The sequence below is a fragment of the Atheta coriaria genome, unplaced genomic scaffold, assembly GCF_025399875.1.
Source record: "Atheta coriaria isolate IRGN ID8LTWV9N9 unplaced genomic scaffold, Caltech_Dcor_3.1 hic_scaffold_7_pilon, whole genome shotgun sequence".
NCBI lineage: Eukaryota > Metazoa > Arthropoda > Insecta > Coleoptera > Staphylinidae > Dalotia > Dalotia coriaria.
Genome location: NW_027045449.1, coordinates 5,039,007 through 5,061,103, shown reverse-complemented (window position 1 = coordinate 5,061,103; position 22,097 = coordinate 5,039,007). Strand labels below are relative to the sequence as shown.

Below are 22,097 nucleotides of genomic sequence, written 5' to 3'. Positions count from 1 at the left end.
CATTTCAGCGCTCTCCACGTGATGATGAAGGATCAGTACGCCAACTACGTCGTACAGAAGATGATCGATGTGAGCGAACCAACGCAGCGCAAGGTGCTAATGCACAAGATCAGGCCGCACCTGAACTCGCTCCGCAAGTACACTTACGGCAAGCACATCATTGCTAAGCTGGAGAAGTTCTTCATGAAGGCGCCCGGACCATTGGGTAACATCGGAGGTGAGCTGGGCCCAATTGGCCCGCCGACGAACGGTGTCATGTAAGCGGACGGCCTTTGCTTCCAACAGGACATCGTCGTCGAACGACAGACCGATTGCAATGCGATCGGAGAAATGCTAAGGCTAAAACACACATACACAAAGCGTAACTTTTAAGTTTTTTTTCTTTTTCCGACCAATCGCAGTATGTATAACAAACACCGGAAGAATGAGGGGCGACAAGGTTGTTGCTAGCATTCTTGACGATTCTACTGCATGGAACCAGTATTTCATTTATTTTTTATCGTTTATTGTATTTTAGCATGTTTTTTATTACCCATATAGTAACATTTAGGGCTTTAGGTTTAGTTTAGAATGATCATGTATTCGTAGAGTTAATTTCGTTCATCCCGAGCTTTCGGCTACACCCGGCACAGATATTATATGTGCATTAATCTTCGGTTTTGCAAAGCACACGTCAATCTTGAAGCGTTCCTATTGCATTCTAGACCAAATTTTGTAGAAAACAAATTTCCGCTATGCGAGGTAGCGCAAGATGCGATGTGAGTATAAACATTAATAACAAAATAAAAATTGATTTGAATTGTGCGGCGTTGCACCACGGACGGCACTTTGGAAGTGGGAAAGCTGTTCATTGGAACTTTTTCTTTTTTTCTCAATATTTCATGACTGCGTGTTCATTTAAGTAACGTGTACATATTATTTTTAAATTATTTATTGTGCAGGATCATTTCGAATCTCTTCAGTACTTTTCGAACACTCCACACCGCCGAAACTTTAACCGAAATAACATGAAATTTTACAAAATGGAAAGACTAGAAAGACTAACTAGTACACGAAGTGAAATTCAAAATCGCATGTAAATATTAGGATAAAAATCATTTCTTTTTTCACCCGGTACGTTTTCTGGTACGTTCAAAAGCGAATCATTGACGAAAACACACACAGATCATCCTGACATTAATAATTGTGATATCGAATCCTCAGGAATAGTTCTGACAACAAAACAAAACAAAATGAAACAACAAAAGAATACACAATGCGCATACATTTGAAGCGATTCAGAATGTTCGCGAAACCGACCGCATTTGTATACACAACCAACCCATACAAGACATATGCATGCGCTGAAAATTACTTTACTCGCGGCAACGATTCAAAACTTTCAATCTAAATTATGATCACGTGAAACTATCTGATTGCGTTCAATTGCATTACGTTGATTGGGTGGCGGCATTCTCTCATTGATTTGAAAATATTTGCGTTCATTGCTTTCAAATCAAACCAAATGTTATAATCAAATAGTAGGCAACTTATTGAGAAGCGATTGCGACAAATTGCGATGTTCCGATTCGTAGATTAGTTTGATTTGCATGGATGTTAATTAGAAGGTCCATCAAGAATTTACTCTATATACTCGACTATTTACCTAACTCTACTACTACTAAACTCTAAAAACACATTTATTACTATCCCTATTCGAAAACGTAAATTCAAGTAACAAGTAAATGCATTAAACACACAACACGCGCGCGATGTTTTTCTAGTGACTTTTAACGATGAAATAATACATGCTATTTACTAATGCATAACCGATGCGCGATTTACACGATCGAAGGAGTAAGAAGTATTTGAAATATCTAAAACATTGAAGCATTGAATTATCTACCAATTAGCGGATACGAAATAGCGAGTAGTGGACTTTTTGACTTATTCATTTTTGGCAGTCTTAGCGTATAATTATAAACGTATGTAACGAGTATTCAGTCAAAGTAAACAACTTAACGTAAATTCAAACTAAACTTTTTCCAAACTGCAAAATGCATACATCATTTGTTAGGTGCATGAGTACACACACATATTATTCAGCAACAAGTGAAGAACGATGAAGCGTCACAGAGTAAAATTTTATTGATCTGAAACTTGACATGATGTCAAAGACATTCCATTGAGTTTCAATTGTCTGTGAAATAAAACGGTAACAGTTGCATTAAATTTGAATTGCATTTGGAAAATTTTACCAAAGCGCCGATTTTCGACTCACAACTTGCATCGACTGGCAATTGCATTTATAAATCTTTGATGAGTATCTTTCAACACGAAGGAAATCTATAAGTATAAATGGTCTAAGTGTATATTATATTGTATACTTGTATTAGAGATTGTGTATAGACGTTTCTGAGTTTCGACTTATTCACGGTTTAGGTTGTCACCGTTCATCTATCAGAAAGAACCTGCATTCGATAAAGCACACACGCGACACATTAATAAAAACCATTTTCGCATTCACGATAACTCAATAAAACACGATAAAACAGCAGCAATTGAAACTAAAAAAAAAAGTAATAGTGCATCAATTATACCAGTGTGATTATTATAACAGTACACATTTTGAATATAGAAGGTGGAGCGTATAAACAAGCGTCGTATTTGGGCGCTTTGTTTTAGAACAGTTCGTGTTTCTTGTAATAATGCTGTATGTCAAAAACAAAACATTAAGACAAAAAACATATGTGTACATATTCTAGTGTCCCTTTATTTGTATTATATGTAAAATAGTTTTGTTCATATTGCTATTAATTGTAAAACAAATTATTCTATACACTAACAACATTTCCAAACAGCTAACATTATCGATATAAAGAGAACACTTACATTTAAAATTAAAGATTAACGCAAAACTAAGAAACACACGAGAATACAAACCATACAAGCATTGAGAAGAAGTAAACGCGAACATGAAATCTCGTTGGCACTATTGTTGAGACAAGTGCGAATCAAATGCGAATGCGAGGGATAAATTTTAAACAAAATATTGAATAATAGCCAATATTGCGTCGCCGCGGTCGTCGTCCGCAAGTCGAAGCGCGCCCATCATCGTGATATGTATATATGTTATAACCGATATTAAATTAAATTGTATTTATATAAAAAGAAATGTTTCATAGTTGTATAATCATGTAAAATATAACCATTTTGTACTTAGACGAAGGTAAACAAAAAGCAAAGGGAAAATTGTTTATATAATATAAAAGAAATCATTCGCTAGACGCGACGAGCACGGTCACGTTTCGCCACGGAAGCCAGCCGGAAGTAAACAACGCGAAAAACACGAACGAATTCCGAACACGATGCCGCACGGTATATAGTTTAAATATAATTGTAATTACACTCACGATCGAACCATGTATATTATGTATTAAAGACACTCACACACACACGAACACGCGGAGGCGCAGAATCACAGGGTTGTTGTAATAAATCATCAATTGTAAATAACTTTGTGCCCCGGTGCTGGCGCGCCGGCAGATTATATTTATTAGAGGCATCTATTCGAACGGACGCGTTTCTATTTTTTAAATTTTACAAAGATCGCAGAAATAGTACGCCCCTCCCCCTGTATATTAATTGATTGTAAAGAGATCGAACTATCGAGATGAAAATTTATATTAATGTTTCTATATTGTATGTAAAGTATATATTTTAAATAATTTAATATCGCGATACGACAACGCCGCAGCAGCCGAAACATGAAAATGAAACAAACGCAAGAGAAATTATATTGTCGATATATTGTACATTTTGTAATTTTTGTGAATATTTGATTGATGATAAGTTTTGCGTACTAACGAGCCGGGGTGAAGAGGTTTGCGGGACACACACGCGAGCTGGCGCGCACCGTGCTTCCGGTTTCCGTGCGAAATGGCGTCCGTTGCTCTTGGCGCGCATTTTCCGGGCGATCGACGACGACTTGCGGACTTACCGAACGAATTAAACGCGAACGCACCACATAGGAGAATCATAACAGAAACGATTTGGTGGGACGTAAATGAATGAAGGGATGTAATAAACGAATTGTAATAATTGTAATTGAATAATGATAATGTAAACGCTAAGTAAAGGATAAGAGGCGCGGAATGGAGGATTCGAAGGAGGCTTGAAGGCAAGGAGACTTTCTCGGAAATTCGTGGCTTGAGACTGATGTAAAGTTAACTAAAAAAAATAACACATGAAGCTGTAAAGTGTAAATTCTTCATTTATTCCGTTTTTACGATTGACAAAACGCTATCAAACAAACAAAACAAAATTGTACACAGGCGAAACATACAGACATGAAAATGGAAGACATACAAACGTGAAACACAACCAACAACAATATATTGTATAATTGTGTAAAATATCCTTGTAAAATTTTAATAAGCCGTTTGGAAATACTAATATTATAAACGATATGATAATGTAATGTAATTTATAACTATGATTAATTAACTTAGTATCGATAAAGAAGATTGTAGACTAATGAATAATATTAATATTGTATGTATTTTGAGCGATCTGGCTGTAACAATTCATAAACAATAGCACGACACGAGATAAACTAAATACTTACTGACATTACAATTCTAGTGAGATAGACACAGGAGAAATGCAAGACGGAACAATTACAAGACGCTCTAAGCAGGGGTTGCAACTGTCATGAAGCGGGCTTTCGCTGATGAAAACAAAAGCACGCAAATGGCACGCACACCGACTGCTTGTAGACTTGTCAATTTGTTTCCCGTTGATTTGTTGCATTAGTACTAGCTGGACGGGGATCACACGCAAACTTAAAAAAAAATGATTCAAACAAAACGGCTCTCTCTTGTCCACTCGCAAAACTAGTTTTCATTTGATTTCTTTCGAGCAAACAAACATGGTGGCTTTCATGAATGACATAATTGATTTCATTTTTTACGAGTATTTAGTATTTATAGAATTACAACTAATTACGTTTATGTATTCTATGTATAATATTATTAAATAATTACTTGCGATCGAGAAGGCAGGCAGAAGCTATGGTCTAGCGCGCTGCGATCGGCATAATGACTGGCTTCTCGTTGTATAAATTCGTTTTAATCGATGTATATCTAAATGATTGTGATTATTTTTGCGATGAGTACACATCCCGCTCTATATTTTATGATGACTTTTAATTTTTGCGTTTAGGGAGCGACTATTGAATATATTATGATTATTTTACACAATATTGTATTTGTACATTGTTCACACACACACACACACACTACACATGAAAAACTTGATCGAGACATGAAGCGGAAGGACGACACACGATTTACTTTTTAGTTGTATGTAATATTTTGTTCTCCTTATTTTTACGGCGTTTCCGCGCTCGCGCGAGATACATTTTGCTAATTTTTTTTGAATGAATAAATAAAAGCTGTACTCGTACATAAAATAAATTGATTGGTTTTTTCATGAGCTCCGCCATCTTGTCCACACACAAAACACACAACTAATCCACATTCACGGCTGTACATTCAAATGAATTCAACTAAATTAATCGAAAAATAAATTATATACATATATAAATACAATTGAGACAAAACAAACGCTAATCTTTGAATATAAACAAGTGTATAATTTATTTCTGTATAATGGATATAAGCAAGCAAAGTAAATGCGACGACTTGGTCGCGTAATTTTAATGTATAACTTCTGTAATAATATGTATAACATTTCTGTAATATTTTAAATTCTGGAATGCATGTTAGGTTTACAATATAAACAAATTATTAAATTAATAAAAATGGACAAACCGATATTTGAAAACATGTGCACACCTCTCTCACACACATTCACGGAATGGAATTTTGAAACACTTCCGAGTCGTTTTTTGGAGCATCTTCTTGAGATATCTACACGACACAATTACTATTTACTACTTAACTATAAATATTATATACCTAGTGCGTAATTATTGCAAACATCCCGATGATTGTATGATAATGTAATTCTCGACTTTTATTATTTTTTACCACCGTAGAAAGATGTGAAATAAAATTGAAGAGCAAATAAATTCCCATGGATGACATATATTATTTAATTCAGGTACAGACACATATATAACTTCAACGGCAAGCTAACATTTTAATTAATGAAGGTAAGTTTATAAATTATTAGTTAAAAAACGTTAAATTGTTTTTGTTTTTTGAGAAAAATATGTGTAGTATTATTATGTACTTGTGTACAATTACTTTTTTAACTCGCTCAGAGTTTACTAAATCCGACATTTTTTTAAATTTTTACCTGAATTTAAATTACATTTTTCTTTTTTTTTTACATGCCTAGAGGGCATCGTCCGATTCTTTTTCTTAAAAACAAAATAATATAAAATGTAAATCATGAATTACGTATTTGAAAACGAAGATAATCTTAAGTTAGCAAAAACAGTAGAATAAATTTGATATTAGTTTTTTTTTATCTGTGCAAATATCTGTTGATAATCTAGAATTTTTCCTGACAACTTATTGCGCGTTATACGTGCGCGTAGATGACATTGTTAGTCGAATTTGTCTGTATCGTCAGCGTCAGGGCCTTACCACCACACACCATACCAACTTCTCCACCAACATTAGAGGCCGCTGCTACTGCATACAATCGTCGCAGTTTTTAAAATTCTCAACGAATACATTAGAAAGTACCTAATCTATAAACGATATTGCCACCATCATAAATTCGGTCATTTTGCACATAGCAAGTTTATCATTTCGGCTGGGTTTTACGGTTTTACAATCGCTAACCGGCCGGCGACAACTACACGCAGCCAGAGGCGCGCGCTTCGACGCGCAGATCGTGCGTGCTTGCAAGTGTGCATCGGCCGGCGCGGCGTGAGCTAGTAAACAAACCGGCGCGGTGCGGTGTGCTGGAATGGTAGCGAGTGTTTCCAGAGTGATCCAGTCGTTCACCGATCTTAAACTGTACGTTTTGTCTTAAAACTATTGTAAATCAGGCGTAATTACAATTGGAAATTGACCGTGGAACAATAACGCCAAACAAAAACAGCTCGAGTCAAGTTACGAAACACTTAAAGCATTAAATAAACTGTTGCCGAGTACAAGTGCAAATCAACAAGAAAGACAACGAGGGGAAAACAATTGATTCCACACGCATATCCTAGGTAAGTCAAGTCCACATTTACGAACACATTATTCCGGCATCGTGGGCTGATTTGTCGACAGTCGACGAACGAGTGCATCGTCGCGTGTAAAGTGCACGAAACGCAATCGCTTCCGGTTCCGTTTTGTTCCTGTCTAGCGCGCTACATTTGTCAACAAATAAACCATCCACGATGTCACAATCAGCGTAACAATCACAAATGCTTGTAACTATACAAACAACTCGTAAATCTAGTAAAATATTAAGTAAAACAACAAGTAGCACTAAAATAACCTTAAATATCATTGCCAACGAATTGTAGTTACAATGAACATCGTGGAATTACATTTTTTTTTTCATTCATAAACCTAACTAACGTATTGGTAAATGAAATGTGATGAGTCGATAGCGAAGTTACGTTAACGTCGCAATAAATATCGTATCGCTAAAAATTTAGCATGATTGCTTAATGAGCACTTGAAACTTTACTGCTGTGTTTGCATTCCTGAATTGGTTCAGGTTTGAACTCCGCAGAATTCTTTGTTCCGTCATGTATTTTTTGTGTGTTTTGTTTTGCTTTGTCAACACTCTGTGTGTGAGTGCACCACATGCATCACCAACCTAACCTTGGCGACATTTTGGATATCCTCCAACTTTGGGGCTTTTATAGTAACATTCGTTTATAAAAGCAAAATGTAATGTGTCGGCGTCATGGCGTCATCGTCGTGCTCGTCATAGCCATTACGGTACTAAATAAATAATTTTTATATCTCGAGATTATCACGGTATTTAAAACTTGGAATGAAACGAAATTTGATGAATTAAATAATGCATGCTGAGATTTTCTATTTGTCGGCCTATGACGTCGTTTATGATTAAACGCGCAAGAAATCGTTGAAATGTGTATGCGCCGTGCGGGCAATCGGTCGCGGTGATAAGTTTTGCACTCTTGTACTCATTTTTTTCACATTTACATAAATTCACCGATAACGCCGCCGACTGGCGGTTTGTGCACATTACGTTTAATCAATCGAGCGCCAACGCTGCCGATTCGATGAAACCGCAATCTAATGTGAACGATCGTTTACAATTGCTGCCGCATGAAGCTTTTGTTTACCGGAGGTGAATAATTCGCCATTTTACAACTCACAATTCGCATTATACCTACATGTATTACTACTCAGCATTCCACTATTTTCGAATACAAACACTTATTCCATATTAGAGGTCAACCGACAATTTAAATTAACCTTAAAGAGGTGTTGAAAAGGTTGATGAATCATTAAAATGCCAATGTTAAAAAAAGAAAAGAAAAAACATTGAAGCCTAATTTCGATTTCATTCATAGTGGATTGAATAGGATAGATAGTTGGACCGGGGTTATAATCGGGAAGTCACACTAGCATCGCAGTCTCCGTGAGGTCGAAATTCTGAAAGCAACAGGCAAGTATGTCGCTGCCTGGTTGTGTTAGCCGCCCGATTGCCTGTGCCTGAAGAAAAAGGAACACATGCAACGCACCCATGAGTCTCGTCTCGGGGTACGCCGCGCTAACAATGCTCCCCAACGCGGGCCACACATATAAATTACAATTCGTTACTATACGTAACACCACTACGCTACACAAGCAGCCATACACTCAGCAACAATAAGCAACAGATTTTACACACACACACATTGACGCAAAATAAACGCATACATATGTGCGGTGTTGTGGAAGAAGGCGGCTCGCAGCGTTTCGGCTTTCGTTCTTTGCTTTCGCGCTCAGTTTCACGTTCGCTTTCGTCCTTTGGATGGGTTCGGCATTCCGACTACCATGCTCTTGAACAACCCAGCCACATTTCATCAGTTTCTCTGTTTTGTTTAGGCGTCATCGCGCAGCCCTTTAAAGTTTTCTGTTGGACATGTGTTTGCATTTCAATATCGTAGGTTATTCTTTGCAAATGGAGCCAAAATCACGTTCGTATTTACAGTTTCATTCATCTAAAAATGTGCTTTTTGGTTTTTTTACGACTTTCAAACGGTGTGCGATTAGAGCTTTTCTTGAACTCCTGTTTCTTCTTCGGCTCGCAGTGCTCTGGCGCTGGAGCTGGCGGCACGTTGACCAAGGGCATGAAATGTGCGCATACTTCGCCGTCTGTGAACGGCACTCGCCTCTCATTCGCCTTCCCATTTTAATAGAAGAGTCTCCAGTTCTGTCTGTAAAAACATGAAACCTCACATCGGTAACATCGGCTCTTAGCTGGTTATTTCATCTTCGATTTTGGACAACTTCTTTACACATCCATTCCGAGTGACAATCCATTAGAACACAAGACAATTCATTAGAATCTAAAGTCGAGATATACATCGGGTGTGCTTGTGTTGGGTTTGTGTTTGTGCTTACTAGTCTAAGAATACCAAAAAAAAAAAAGCTGAAAAAGAAGTGCGATCACACGCATCGCGCAGCGCATTCATAGCATTTCACAAATGCGACAACTTTACTCGATGCTATCCACAGTTTTTCTCGCATATCCACATTCGTAACGCAGCGACTCTCAACAAGTTCCACCACGCCAAGAAACAAAAGCTTCGCTTGCGAAGAGAACACAGTTGGTTTGTTCTGGTTTCGGGTGATGCGCGGTGTCGGGCATATTGAATAACATAACCAAACATGTAAGTCGTCCATGCGGCGCGCGTTTACGTTCTATTATAAACTCGTAACTCGTCCTTGCCGAAGTCAGTGAAGTCGCCTCGTCGATGCTCGAGGCTACCGACGCTTTTTCCTCAACGTCCACAACTTGTATTCGCGTTTACGTGCGTGTTCGTTGCTGTCTGCGTTTACACGAACGCAAGTTGTGTTTATGGCGTTTGCAGCCCGTTAGCAAATTCGTATGAAAATAGTATACACGCGCAAGTGGCCGATATAAACTATAATTATCATCGCCAGCAACAAAAATCAATTATATCTATCTATTTATATTATAAAAAAAAAACTATTTGTGCTATTAGTTAAAACATAATTTGAGCATTTGCGTGTACAGTGAGGCCAGGGCACAGTTTGATTACACCGCGACGCAGTTACCTATTTATCAGTTTATTTATATGTACGTTGTGCAAATAGTTGTAGGATGAACGCGCGGTCGCGTGGAGTCGCGCGGTGTGCGAGTTCAGCTCGGGAGTTCGTGGAAAATTATTTATTTATCCGGTCATTTCGTTGAATATGCAGAATCTTCACTGTGAGCACGAAGAACAAGAGGGACAACACCGGAAATCGTTAAAATGTCAAACGATCTTTATGCATTTCATATTTTTGCGAGACTTTAAAGAAAAGCAAATGAATGCAGTCGGACTCAATTTTTATTGAGACTATTCTCTTGGGAATTAAGTTTAAATTGCTTTAAATGTTTACATTCCGCATTGAGGCCGACGTGTTATCGTCTTTTATTATCGGCGGCATCGGTAATCTGGAATTTTACCCAGAAGCAATAGCTTTTTATGTGCACACAGCCATTTTAACAAAATCAACTGAACAGTGTCCAAGTTTTCATAAGGCAAAATTCCTGCTTTACCTGTAGTTGTACCTGAAATATATAACGTTTTTTTTTAAATAAGTAGTGTGTTGTAATGTTCAGGAAGTATAGGATGGATATTTCCACCCCCGGTAACATTAATGCATATTTTAAGACTGTTAACGTCTTCACCCATCTGGTTCTTGTAATATCGGTCGGTTTAATGTAAATCTTCACTAGTTGAATTAATTAAAACACCTCATCCGGGCCCAACTATAATCTAATATATCTCATCCTAGGCTATTATCCAATAAGATAGCAAAAAACTTTGACTATGATTCTGCATCTTGGACCATATTAAAGGAGCTTGTATGAAAAAAAAAAGGATGCATCTTGCAGTTTATACATGCGTATGCGTAGTGTGTGCATAAATAAGATCCAGGTGGTTGCATTTTAATCGATCACAATGCACGCTGTCCTGGTAACGGCTCGTGCTGCACTCACCCTCGTGCGTTTCCTTTATTTGCCCGCTTTCTTGCGTCGAGGGGCGACGACGCCGTGCAAGATGTACAAACGCGCACGAGTGCGCCTTGCACACAACAAAGTCGCGGTGACCGTTTATTCCAGGTCAAAGGGGGATCCCAGCGCAACGGTTTTTTTCAACAATCCAGCTATTTCGTAATTTATTGCCATCGGCAAAACTGCGTGATCGCAAATTTTCCAGAAGCCATAGAACCTTCAATAAACTAATAAAGCGCATCTTTGGTTAGTTTTTACCGAATAGTTCCACGTCAGTGGCGTCAGATTGTACCTCAATTTTTTCTTAAACTTCACAAAAGTTTTTTTTGTGATAGTGGTTATTGTACTAGTAAAAACAAATTTGTCTGAGACCACAGTAGTGTTATACATTCGCCATGATTAAGCAAAAATTATATTTCTTACAATAATTTCAAATTCATCCATAAGTCAGGAATGCTCTAGCGGCAGGTTGATGCCTAGCCTAGAGTAGTGCGCGCGTCTCGCAACTCAATCCACGCTCGAATTCCCCCGCTCTGTGGCTACGTATGGTACGTTTGTTTACATATTGTTTTTCCTTTTCTGCTGCATAGTCTTAAGGAGGCCGCGTGCACGGTCCTCTCGCTCCTTGCGATGGCGGTTGCGTCGGTTGGGTTAGTGCGTTGCGCTTACGCATAATAGAACGTGTACGGTTCGTTTCGCGGCTGGCGCATGGATGCATTTGTATGTGTGCGCGTGTGTGACTGCTGCATTGACGGCGCGCGATGCGAATTAGTTGAAGATTTAAACGGTGAAACACGGGATTGTGAATCAAAGGTGAGGTAAACTTCCGTGCGAAGGTATCTGCTGAATCGGTTTGAATCATAGTTGAGGGTACTAAATTTCTTTTGTATAGTGTGATCTAATTTATGTAGCGAGTATCGTCCTGTATTGTGTGCGTGTGGTACTCACGCACACAGCTGCAGGGTCAGGCTCTAGCTCAGGTATCCGGCGCGATCAGATGTGTTGCGGTCCGGGCGCACGCGCACTGCACTGCGCGCCAACTGCCTCGCTTCGGCTGGCAGATGTTTTGTAATATCACCAACAGCACAGGGCCACAGAGGCTAGCGATCGCGCGAGCACCACGCTACTCGCCGCCCAGTACAGGTTTGCGACTTGCGTTTTCACCGCCAAGTTCAAGCACGTTGTGCGCGTAAACCCCTTGTCGTATCATCGCGATTTTAATGTCGTCGTGTGGAGCGTTTCGTGCGGTACGCGTCCGTCCTGAAAACGCGAAAATCGTGCCGGCGTAGTGTCGCGAACGCCGCGCGCCGTTCGCCCAGCCGGACTACGGCCAGGCGACCATTTTTATTCTGCCGACGTGCGGCGCGCCGAAACCGTACGCCCGGGCCATTTAAATCGCACACATGTTCGCCGCCTAGAGCCCGCCCCAACGGCAACTCGCACGGAGCCCAGCAAGGGATCGGTAAGAAACGCGTCTCCATTGTTTTACCTGACGCTGCAAGCGCGCCCGTCCCAGAGCAGCGGCGTTGTGCTCGCACTCGTCCGAGCCTAATATTTTAGTTTGTTATGATGGCGGTCCCGAACTTTTCCACAAGCTTCGCGAATAACCGGGGGTGCGAATATCTCATCTCCCAGTCAGTGCATTCGCCGGTCAATTATAAGCCATATGCATTTCATCTTCGTCGTGGCATCGTACGCCGCCAGGTTAGAAATAGAGGCGCTCCCTGCTCGGTGCGCAGAAAAAACGGGCCATTTTCTTAAAACAAATGCTGCGATGGAACCCAAACAAGTTAAGATAAATCCGATAGTTTGCGCAGTGTTTCAATGCACCACAGAAGTAGCTAATAGCATAATGACAATTCAGAATCTCACTGTAAAATGAGACCGAGACCTGGGGCTTCGGCGTAATTGTTATCAAAATGAAATTGTTTAGTAATATAGTTACAAACAAACATAACGTGTTTAGATGAAAAGAGAACTTCTTTTGTCTAATACCTATCGTTTTAATTTTTAGACGTACAAACATGGATTGACCAACTGAATTTACATCCTCCATAAACCAACAAGATACAAGAGTACAAATCATGAAACGTGCCACAGTTAAGAGGGCCGTCATGGAGAGTCCAGGCCACTACAGCACGATGCCTTCCACGTCGACGCCGGACATGAGTTCTATCAAGACGGAATTTACGCCAAGCCCACATCTTCGCGATCATCAATACGGGGCGACACCGCAGAACCAGATTTATCCAGCGTTCAATCAGCAACCGCCCGCGGTAAAGCGCAAGCTTAACATGGACACTAGGCAGATCCATGTAATCCCAACAATAAAACAGGAGTTCAAAGCACCGCCCCCGAAGCGTGCTAAGCCGGCTCCCACGATACATGTGACCACACATTCCATGGTCAAAAAGAACAGTCGAGCCGACACGTCGCTGAGTTTGCTCACCGAGCGCTTCCGCGTCCTGTTGCAGGATTCTCCCAACGGCGTTGTTGACTTAAACCATGCGTCGAAAGAGTTGGGCGTGCAAAAGCGGCGCCTGTACGACATCACTAACGTGCTCGAGGGTATCAACGTATTGGAAAAGAAGTCCAAGAACCAGGTCATGTTGAAGGATAGCAATACCGGTGCGCACCTCGAGGAGGAATTGCGACAACTGTCGAAAGTTGATAATCACTTCGCAAAACTCATCGACGTTGCCGAAAAGACGCTGTTTCAGTACAATCGCGAGACGCATGGGTATGTGACATACCAAGATCTGAGGTCGATCGAGAAATTTAAGCATAAGACAGTGATGGCCATCAAAGCACCGGCAAATACGAAGCTTGGCGTGCCGGAGGGTGAGATGCAAATGCAGATGTGCAGCCAGGAAGGCGAGATTGAGGTGTTCCTGTGTCCTGTGAGCACAGAGAAACCCCGCGTGTTGCCGGCCATTGACCCACTGCTAAGAGATTTGCAGGTGGATCCCACTATCGAACTACAAAACCTTTGGGCGACACCTCCTATTCCACCCTTGGACATGCCTTATGTGGATTGCAAACCTATATCATCGCAAGTTAGTATAATAATTCTAATTCTTAGAAGGTTACGTGTGTGTGGGGCTAATATGTTTGCTGTTTCAGACTTGTCGGCAAATTTCATTTGCAAATGGCATAAAGGATCCAGTGATGCAGAGTGTCGGGGTCTCGAAGAACTACCCACAAGGCGCGAAGTACGACAAGGAGACGAGAATATCAGACAATTTACAGTACGACTTGTTGGACTACGCGAACGTGGTGGGCAACGCTCTGAAGACGGATGACACCGGTTTTCCTATCAACGCGAAATACCGTAAGTGTCGCATCGATTCTCGTACCTAATAGTTCAACTAACAAAGGCAACTGCTTTATTAACATTTAAAATTGTATATATCGTAACAATTATAATTAACAATGTGGTGCGCGTGAGGCTGTAATGGCAGCGTAGGGGAGTTCTGACTGTGACATGTGTGTTTAGAGTCACATCACAGGCAGAGTTCTAGCTACGAGGTCATTCAATCCAGCTTTCATTAATAATAATTGTAATCGACATACGGTGCGCGTGGTGTTACATCTAAGAGGCGCTTGTAACCTATTGGTTTTTGCACAGCACATCACGCTAGTGTTGTTGCGTTCTTTTGTTTCATTTTTTCAGCTAAATTCTGGGGTTTGTGCTGTCGCTTACTTGGTGGTGTTATAAGCTGGGTTCTGTGTGTGTTATCGTGGTTTTCTTGCATTCGTAGCACCATGGGATTCAGCTCATCACGCTGCTAACTTAACATCTAACATTGCTTCATTCTATGTGCTTTTTATTGTTAACGTTGTATAACTTCTGGTTAAATTGCTTAGCGGGCATTTTTGAGTTTTATTTTGTTGTAGCTATTGCATTATATATGCGGTTGAATTAATTTTTCTTCTTCTATTTGTAGCTAACGAGGATCCGATGTTCTGCGACCCCTTCATCAATTTGGAGCCACCGGCACATTCTCACTACATGCCGGTGTTGGACTTGGATGAGAGCGCAACGGATATGTTCCTTCCGTTCGAAGACTTGGATAAAATAGATTAATTTTTGTATTTAATTTAAACTTAACTTGCTGCGACAAAGCACATGACGCGTATACAAACCGAACGGGGGCGGACTCGTTGTGGAGTGCGCGACGATTGAAACCAATTCCGTGTAAGTATTTAGCCGGCCCATCCAACCTGAAAACATAAGCTCAAAGCTCGCTGAGCTGATTCAGCGGATTCAAAAGGATGCAAATTAAATTTTCCAAGGCGTCGTTACGAGATACGCGACACGCGTAAATAAAAGGACCAAAGTGCCTGGTTTGTTTTAATTTCTTCATTTCAAAGAACCGAACTGACGCGAACACGTGGCGCACTAAAAGGAGAAAAACGGATCGAGTATATGTTTGATATGTAAAGAAAATGAATGCTCGAAGACTATTGATTTAAGTGTTGATTATTTCTCGTTTTAAGTACAAACACACGTTGCGAGAACGCACTTGCTGCTATAGTAGGAGGTATTTTTTCGTCGCCTTTTTTGTTTCACTTACGACATTTTATTGTTACTTATTTGGGCGAATGATTGTGGAGGCGAGTACAGAAGACACGAGTGCCATGTTACAACGCAACAAGTAATTCCAAGCAGCAAGTAAAAATTACAATTGGGAGTCGTGCTGAACTTCCCGTGCATACATTGTACATATTATCTCTCAATTTCTGGCGAATCACTTCGCTGGAACGCAAATCGTATTTTTTATTCGAACGCAAAGTGTACAGACATTTTCTTTTTCACTCATTCGGAGACCGCGCGCACTAGCAGCGCAGGTCGCTATTTTGTATCGTACATTATTATCAATATTGTTGTGTGTATTACAAGTTTATATTAATTTGATGATAGGATGTATAGTGTGGAGAGCAAAGATCACCCCGAATTAAGATCGATATGAGAAAGTAAATAATTTATTTCAAGCAAGATTGGAAAATCAAAGGACACAATGATGCAATATTTCCGTACTAGTCCTTTTTTACTTACAAAAGAGAAAATAAAAGTAATAGCAAATGTGCGCAATCAACTCCGGGTTGATGCAGCTCTAAGAGAATTGCATACTTTGTTACACACGTCCTGCCTGCATTTCGAAGACTGTCCATGAATAATAAAATGAGAGAACTTAAAAGTGTATTTTGTCACAAATATTTCAAGTATTAATGAAACGAACGAAAACAGTAGTAGTAAATTATTGAATTGATTGTAAACGAAAGGCGGTGTCTTGTTGACATGTGTTCTTATTGGCGTTTTGAGAAAGATGATAAAATTGTTGGTTTGCAAGGACAAGGACGTTCCGAAGCTCAGTACAGAAGGAGCAAAGACAGCGTTTACTACTTGGGTGTTTTGTAAAATTAGTACAATCCTACATTATAATTGTTAAACTCCTCCCCTCAATTTTGTATATGTAAATATTATTATGCTAAGTTCGTTTCTACGACGAATTCGTTCGCATGTTTTCAACGATGTCAGTTGTCTTTTCCCGAACGGTTTTTTTAAAAACAATTTAAATTTGAAGACAAAAATGAAATGAAAAGCCACAAGAGGCCTTATATTTAACATGAAGACAAACAAAATATAACTTTTCATTGTGGAGAAACCCTAAATTACAAGCGCATCACCGTTTTTATTACCAATATGTAAATAAATACATAAATAATAACGAAACAAGAAAACTAATGTGAATTAAAAACATATTCAATAAAAAAAGAAATTGCATTAGTTTGGCTTATGTATTTAGCGTACTAGAAGTTAGTACGTTAGTAAGTTAGTAGTAGTTAGTTCCTCCTCTGTTCTGAATTATTAAGTCTTAGAAGGCGCCGCAAAGCTTCGCACGTCCAAGGTGTTATATAAAAAACACTATTTCTAGGGACTTTTGTTTTTGGCGGGAAATGAAAACCGGTTTTGTATACGCCACGAAAGCTCAGGCCATAGGCAATCGATAAAACCGCTAGATTTGACATCTATAGGGAGAACAAAGTCTACCAACAATTTTAAACTTCCTTTGCATAGTTTTAAAATCGGAACTTGTATATGCACAAGAAATAACAATATTGTAAATGTACAAGTTTATATACTCCACAATAGCTTCAAATTTAATGCGTAGTTAATGAAGTTTTGGAAGTGATGAATTTCAAAAACTGCTTTATTAATGTACAAATGTTTCAAGCCTCAAAACAACGTTATTCTATATCACATCCGAAATAATATTTTTAAAAATCCATAAAAAAACAAAACTAATTCTAAATGGCTTTAAACATTTAACTTGATGTAGAGTGTATTTATGTTATAAGATGTAACTGAGGTATCATGAACTATCAGACAAATGTTTAAGATCATCCAACTGCATTGCTGTATTTGTGACGGTCAAGTCTGCAACAGAACAAGTGATTTGTAAATTTTGATTAGTTTATGAGTGAGTTTGTACTTACGAGCAAATAATTCGGACTGGAATTTTCGAATCTTATCATTGTAATCAGTATCTATTTTCTTAGCGATGTTCGCAATTAATTTTAACAAATTGCGGACCACTTCCACATCTGTACTGACTTTGCACAATTCTCCAATTAATTGAACTTTTTCGTAGGTCCACTGCGCTGAACTGTGAACGCATAGGATCAAGATTGCAGTCTCAAATTGTACGTGGCCACCGCACATGAACGACTCGAGGAGGGACATTGTAAGGTCGTCAACGCAAAACTCAGTCCTGGGAAAGTTGTAATAAGTCACAAGTAAGTTCTTAAAAACCCCTATACAATTATCATGTATGTAGCCAACTATGTTTGTGTTTGTGGTAGGTTGATTCGGCTGGGTCATTGCAATATGGGCCAAAACGTGATCAAAGCCAGCATCTAAATAAACACAATATTAATTATTGTCTAAACGTAATGCACGTATGAACGGAAAAAATTACCTGTTGTAACATCTTTGTAGGGCTGCAGAACGTTAAGCCAACTTGTTACAATCGTGTAGATGATGACAAATTTATGTGATGGATTATGGTAGAGAAGGTCGGCAAGGAAAACCCGCACACGATGTTTTTTCTGTTTGAGACGACACAGGGCCGTGTAGAAACGAGAGAGGTTCTCTAAGCATTCCGGTTTAAACTTCACATTGAAAAGTAAGTGTTTCTCTATGTTACTTATCAGTAGTGTTACGTAGTCTGCGCTATTTAATTCGCGTTCAATTCGTAATAACAATCCCAAAATTACTTTTTGCCTTATTGTAAGAAGAGGCTCCATTGTGGTGGTACTCTTTGGCTTCTCGGTTTCGCCTTTGTCTGCGCTTAAGTATAGTATTATATAACTGCAAAAAGAGAACATTATCGTATTGTGTTTTAATGCTACGAAATTAATCAATCACTTACTCGATAAGTTGAAAAGCTTTCACAGTTTTCAATAGCTGAACATCCAATTTACATATACGCGCATTACCCTTAAGCCAAACAAATCTATCAAGGGCCGTTTTGATTGTTCCTACAAATAAATATTAATCAGTATAAATTATAAAAATAGGGTACAAAACAAAATTCCACTTACTATATGACACTTTCTTATGTATATTAATGTCTGCATCATTGCAGCCAAGTTTACTATGATCTTCTGATTCATTTTGGTGTTCACTTGTATCAATCGTTTCTTCATTAGTTTGGTCATTACAAGATGGTTCTCTTTTTCTTTTCAAAACACAGTTACTAACCGAGCTTGGCTGGATCTCCCCACTTGTACCATCTTGAGTGTTAGGCGATTCTGTAGTTTTTGCGCTTCTTGTTGTCATTTGATGAATGCTAATGCTACTTTGAGGACTTAGCGATGGTGATTTATGTCTTTTGTTGTTTACCATCTCAGGTTTTTCAATTGGTTCACCAATAATGTCATGTGGGCATTCGGAAGCATCGCTTTTCTCTTCAGGTTCCACGCATGCATTCTTGGAAGCTTTGGGGAGGATATTAGCCGTTTTACAACTAGAGTTAATACAGCGTTTTCTCATTCGTTGAAATTCTTGATCAATAGTAATTTTGTTCAATTTTGGTGTCGTAGGATCTTGATTTACCCATTGCAAACACACTTCTTCAACCTTTTTATCAGTCACATTAACATGTTCAATGAATGGAGAATTTTGCAGTAATTGGGATTTTCGTCTCTTCTGTTCTAAACCACAGTTGGGCACCTCGTCAACGGAGGTTTCATTGCTCAAATTGATGATTTGTGAGTCAACCCGAACAAGCGATTCTTTTAAGTTGCTACTTCCAGTTGCAATTTTATAAAATTTCTCAAGCTTTTCAGATGTCTGGGTATTATTAGAAGTGGTAGGTTCATATGCCTCGGAAATTGTCACTACATTTTCAGCAACATCCAACATGTCCAAAGAGCCAAAGTAAGGACAAATTTCCATAGGGGTTGAACAAATGTCTTCAATTTGGAAATTCTGTAAAATCGGAGATGTTATTACATTATTTGGCTTGCTAGCGGTTTTCTTTGGTTTATTATTGATACTATATTGTGCAGCATAAGTATGATCCATATCCAGCTTTAAAGCAGAAGCTGTTACCACAACTTTGTTTGAACCGATGCATTTCCGTTTATTTTCAAATGCAGTATTCCGTACTGTAGCATTCTTACACTGAGGTATGTTTACTTGTGGCATTTGTTCTTGATCTACTTTGGGTGTTCGAAAAATATTTATTTGATTACATTTTTTAATTCCTCTTTTCAACATTTGCATACGATTCACGGGCCTTTTTCTTGGTTTCTCTACCTGCCTTATTTCAGTACGAATTTCAGTAGGTATAGCATGATTATCTTGAGGCACAGACACAATATTATCTTCTAATAAATCCTCAACGTAATCATTATCATTATCAAAAGGTTGGATGAGATTAGGCACATCGACGAGCATTTCATTCAAGATTGAATTGATATCGCCCACTTTTTCGGATCTCCAGTCTTTCACAACTTCCATATCGCTTAGAACCCCAGAATCCTGACTTGAAGGAGTCATTTGACCATCCATCAACAAATCCTCAAAACATCGCGCCCGCTGCATCGCCCGACTTTCATACCCCGAACTCTCAGTGTCCGATATTGCACCCATGTTAGCCAAGCTAGATCGGCACAATTGCATCAGCTCTCTACTTCTTTCAAGCTGTTTGGGCATGCATAAAATATTAGATGATCTGCGATGCTTTTTTGAATCCACGTTTAGATATTGATTATCTATATATTTTTTCAAGCGGCGGTAAACGACTTTAGCAAGTGTAGAGCCGTTAGTGGAAGGCAAACATGTCGTAGGATTCTTGCTATAATGAAGTAGCACTCCATTACTTATTGAAAATGTTTTACGGGATTTCTTTAGAGCGGCCACAGCTTGTTTCATAGTGATTTTCTTTTCAATAAAATTGGTTTGTGCTGACGAAGTCCTTAGTTTTATGTTCATTGTTTGTGTGTTCTTGATATTACTAGGTAGATCAGTTTGTATTGATTGTGATTTGAATAACTTCTTTGTATCTGATGAACTATTTTTCTTTTCTTCAATATCTAAATTACATTGAACATCAGTGTGAATTGATCTGATATATGTTTGAGTTTCTTTTCGTGCTGTGGTCAAAGAGTCTGTTTGTACAGGACGAGTTACGTTTGATCTGGTGGTTTGTGTTTGGGCATCTCTGTGGCATACTTCCTCCTCAAATGGCCTCATCAACTCCGGCAAAACCGTCATCTCATTTAACAAACGATCAATGTCATATGCTTCTTCTTGTTTGTTAGGGGGTTTTATTATAAGGTTCTGCAAAATTTGAATAGGCTGCTTACAACCTGTTTGGGCTGCAGATTCTTCCACTAATGGTTGTTTGTTTTCTTTTCCTAGATCATATTTTTTCAATTTGATTCGTAAATATTTAATTGTTCTTTTTAACTGGTTGATGTGTAAAGCATATTTCTTCTATAAAATATAATAATTTAATGAATTACATTAATTCCATAATATAAAAGTGTAGTTACCTTAGTTGCATTTAGATGATTTTTATTCTTGGCAAATATTTTCTGGTACTTCTGAATAACCCTTTTATTATTGTTCTTAATTTTTTTTACTGAATCCTCCAATAGATGGTACTTTTGAATCTCATCCAATAATTTTGCCTGATATTCATTTGTTGTCTGTTCATGGTCCTTATTTCTTCTTTCAATCTCACTATGTAATTCATGATTTTGACTTTCTAATTTGTTATTGTCCTGCTGTGCTCTTTTACACTTAGTTTCCAAGACAGCTATTTTTCTTTGCTTTTCAGCAACCAATGTGAAAATTGAGCTATAGGCAAAAATATACAGTCCGAATAATTTAAGGTTATATCGGCAACGTTTTTCAACGTTTTTACACACCAATTACTCGAATTACAAAGAAAAAAAAAGTTAAAAGCAGATACTTACTCTATTTTTAAAATTTTGTCTTTCAATATCTGCACATCCTCTATTTGATGAATATGTTGAGAAGTATTCATTATTACAACTACACTTAACCTTTTTGTATCTCCAGGGTACCTAAAACAACTCTTCTGAGTAGTGTATATTTACAAATCAATTGTTAATTATCTCACTGTTGAAAGCATTCGAATTTTTAGTAGGTAGTGTTATTGTAAGACCGTCAGACCGAATATTGTAAACATGATGTTTCAAGCACGTTACACATTTCAAAAGATAGGCCCGCCCGCCAAACCAAGCGGCGAAGACAGCAAACCACGGCAAACATTAAGCTATAGTAACTAATCCGACCACGGAGCGCTGTTGGCAATTTGTAGAGATTTTAAAAACAACAAAACATTCAAAACCAAAACCATCATTGTGGCTAAAAACGAACGACTAGCTATTTGAAG

At 38.7% G+C, this 22,097-nt stretch overlaps 3 protein-coding genes across 12 annotated transcripts in view; 2 read left to right on the top strand and 1 right to left on the bottom strand.

The window, feature by feature from the left end:
* The window catches only part of LOC135796675 (maternal protein pumilio-like), a 110,620-nt gene extending 104,816 nt beyond the window's left edge, over nt 1-5,804 (top strand). For all 4 annotated transcript variants that reach the window (XM_065308796.1, XM_065308797.1, XM_065308795.1 and 1 more), the window contains one exon: nt 9-5,804. In XM_065308796.1, the coding sequence (XP_065164868.1) occupies nt 9-261 (253 nt within the window). In that variant the 3' untranslated portion in view covers nt 262-5,804. The remainder of the gene's footprint in view (nt 1-8) is intronic.
* A 1,059-nt stretch (nt 5,805-6,863) lies between these two features.
* Nucleotides 6,864-17,953, top strand: LOC135795349 (transcription factor E2F2-like). Of its 7 annotated transcripts, XR_010549071.1 has the most exons (5): nt 12,242-12,622; nt 13,175-14,216; nt 14,284-14,491; nt 15,108-15,358; nt 17,817-17,953. XR_010549071.1 is itself a non-coding variant. In XM_065307010.1 (4 exons), the coding sequence occupies exons 2-4, from the start codon at nt 13,245-13,247 to the stop codon at nt 15,245-15,247; spliced, it is 1,320 nt and encodes a 439-aa protein (XP_065163082.1). In that variant the 5' UTR covers nt 6,864-7,174; nt 13,175-13,244; the 3' UTR covers nt 15,248-16,951. The 7 variants fall into 7 exon arrangements, 6 of the variants coding, with proteins under 6 accessions (XP_065163082.1, XP_065163086.1, XP_065163083.1 ...); XM_065307010.1 differs by lacking the exons at nt 12,242-12,622; nt 17,817-17,953 and adding an exon at nt 6,864-7,174 and having other exon boundaries at nt 15,108-16,951; XM_065307014.1 differs by lacking the exons at nt 12,242-12,622; nt 17,817-17,953 and adding an exon at nt 7,358-7,378 and having other exon boundaries at nt 15,108-16,951.
* On the bottom strand, nt 17,358-21,982 carry LOC135795348 (uncharacterized). Its single transcript, XM_065307007.1, has 8 exons — nt 21,822-21,982; nt 21,655-21,765; nt 21,229-21,535; nt 18,769-21,169; nt 18,597-18,705; nt 18,144-18,535; nt 17,662-18,081; nt 17,358-17,602 (listed from the first exon to the last, which is right to left on the bottom strand). The coding sequence occupies exons 2-8, from the start codon at nt 21,723-21,725 to the stop codon at nt 17,538-17,540; spliced, it is 3,765 nt and encodes a 1,254-aa protein (XP_065163079.1). The 5' UTR covers nt 21,726-21,765; nt 21,822-21,982; the 3' UTR covers nt 17,358-17,537.
* Nucleotides 21,983-22,097: the final 115 nt, after the last annotated feature.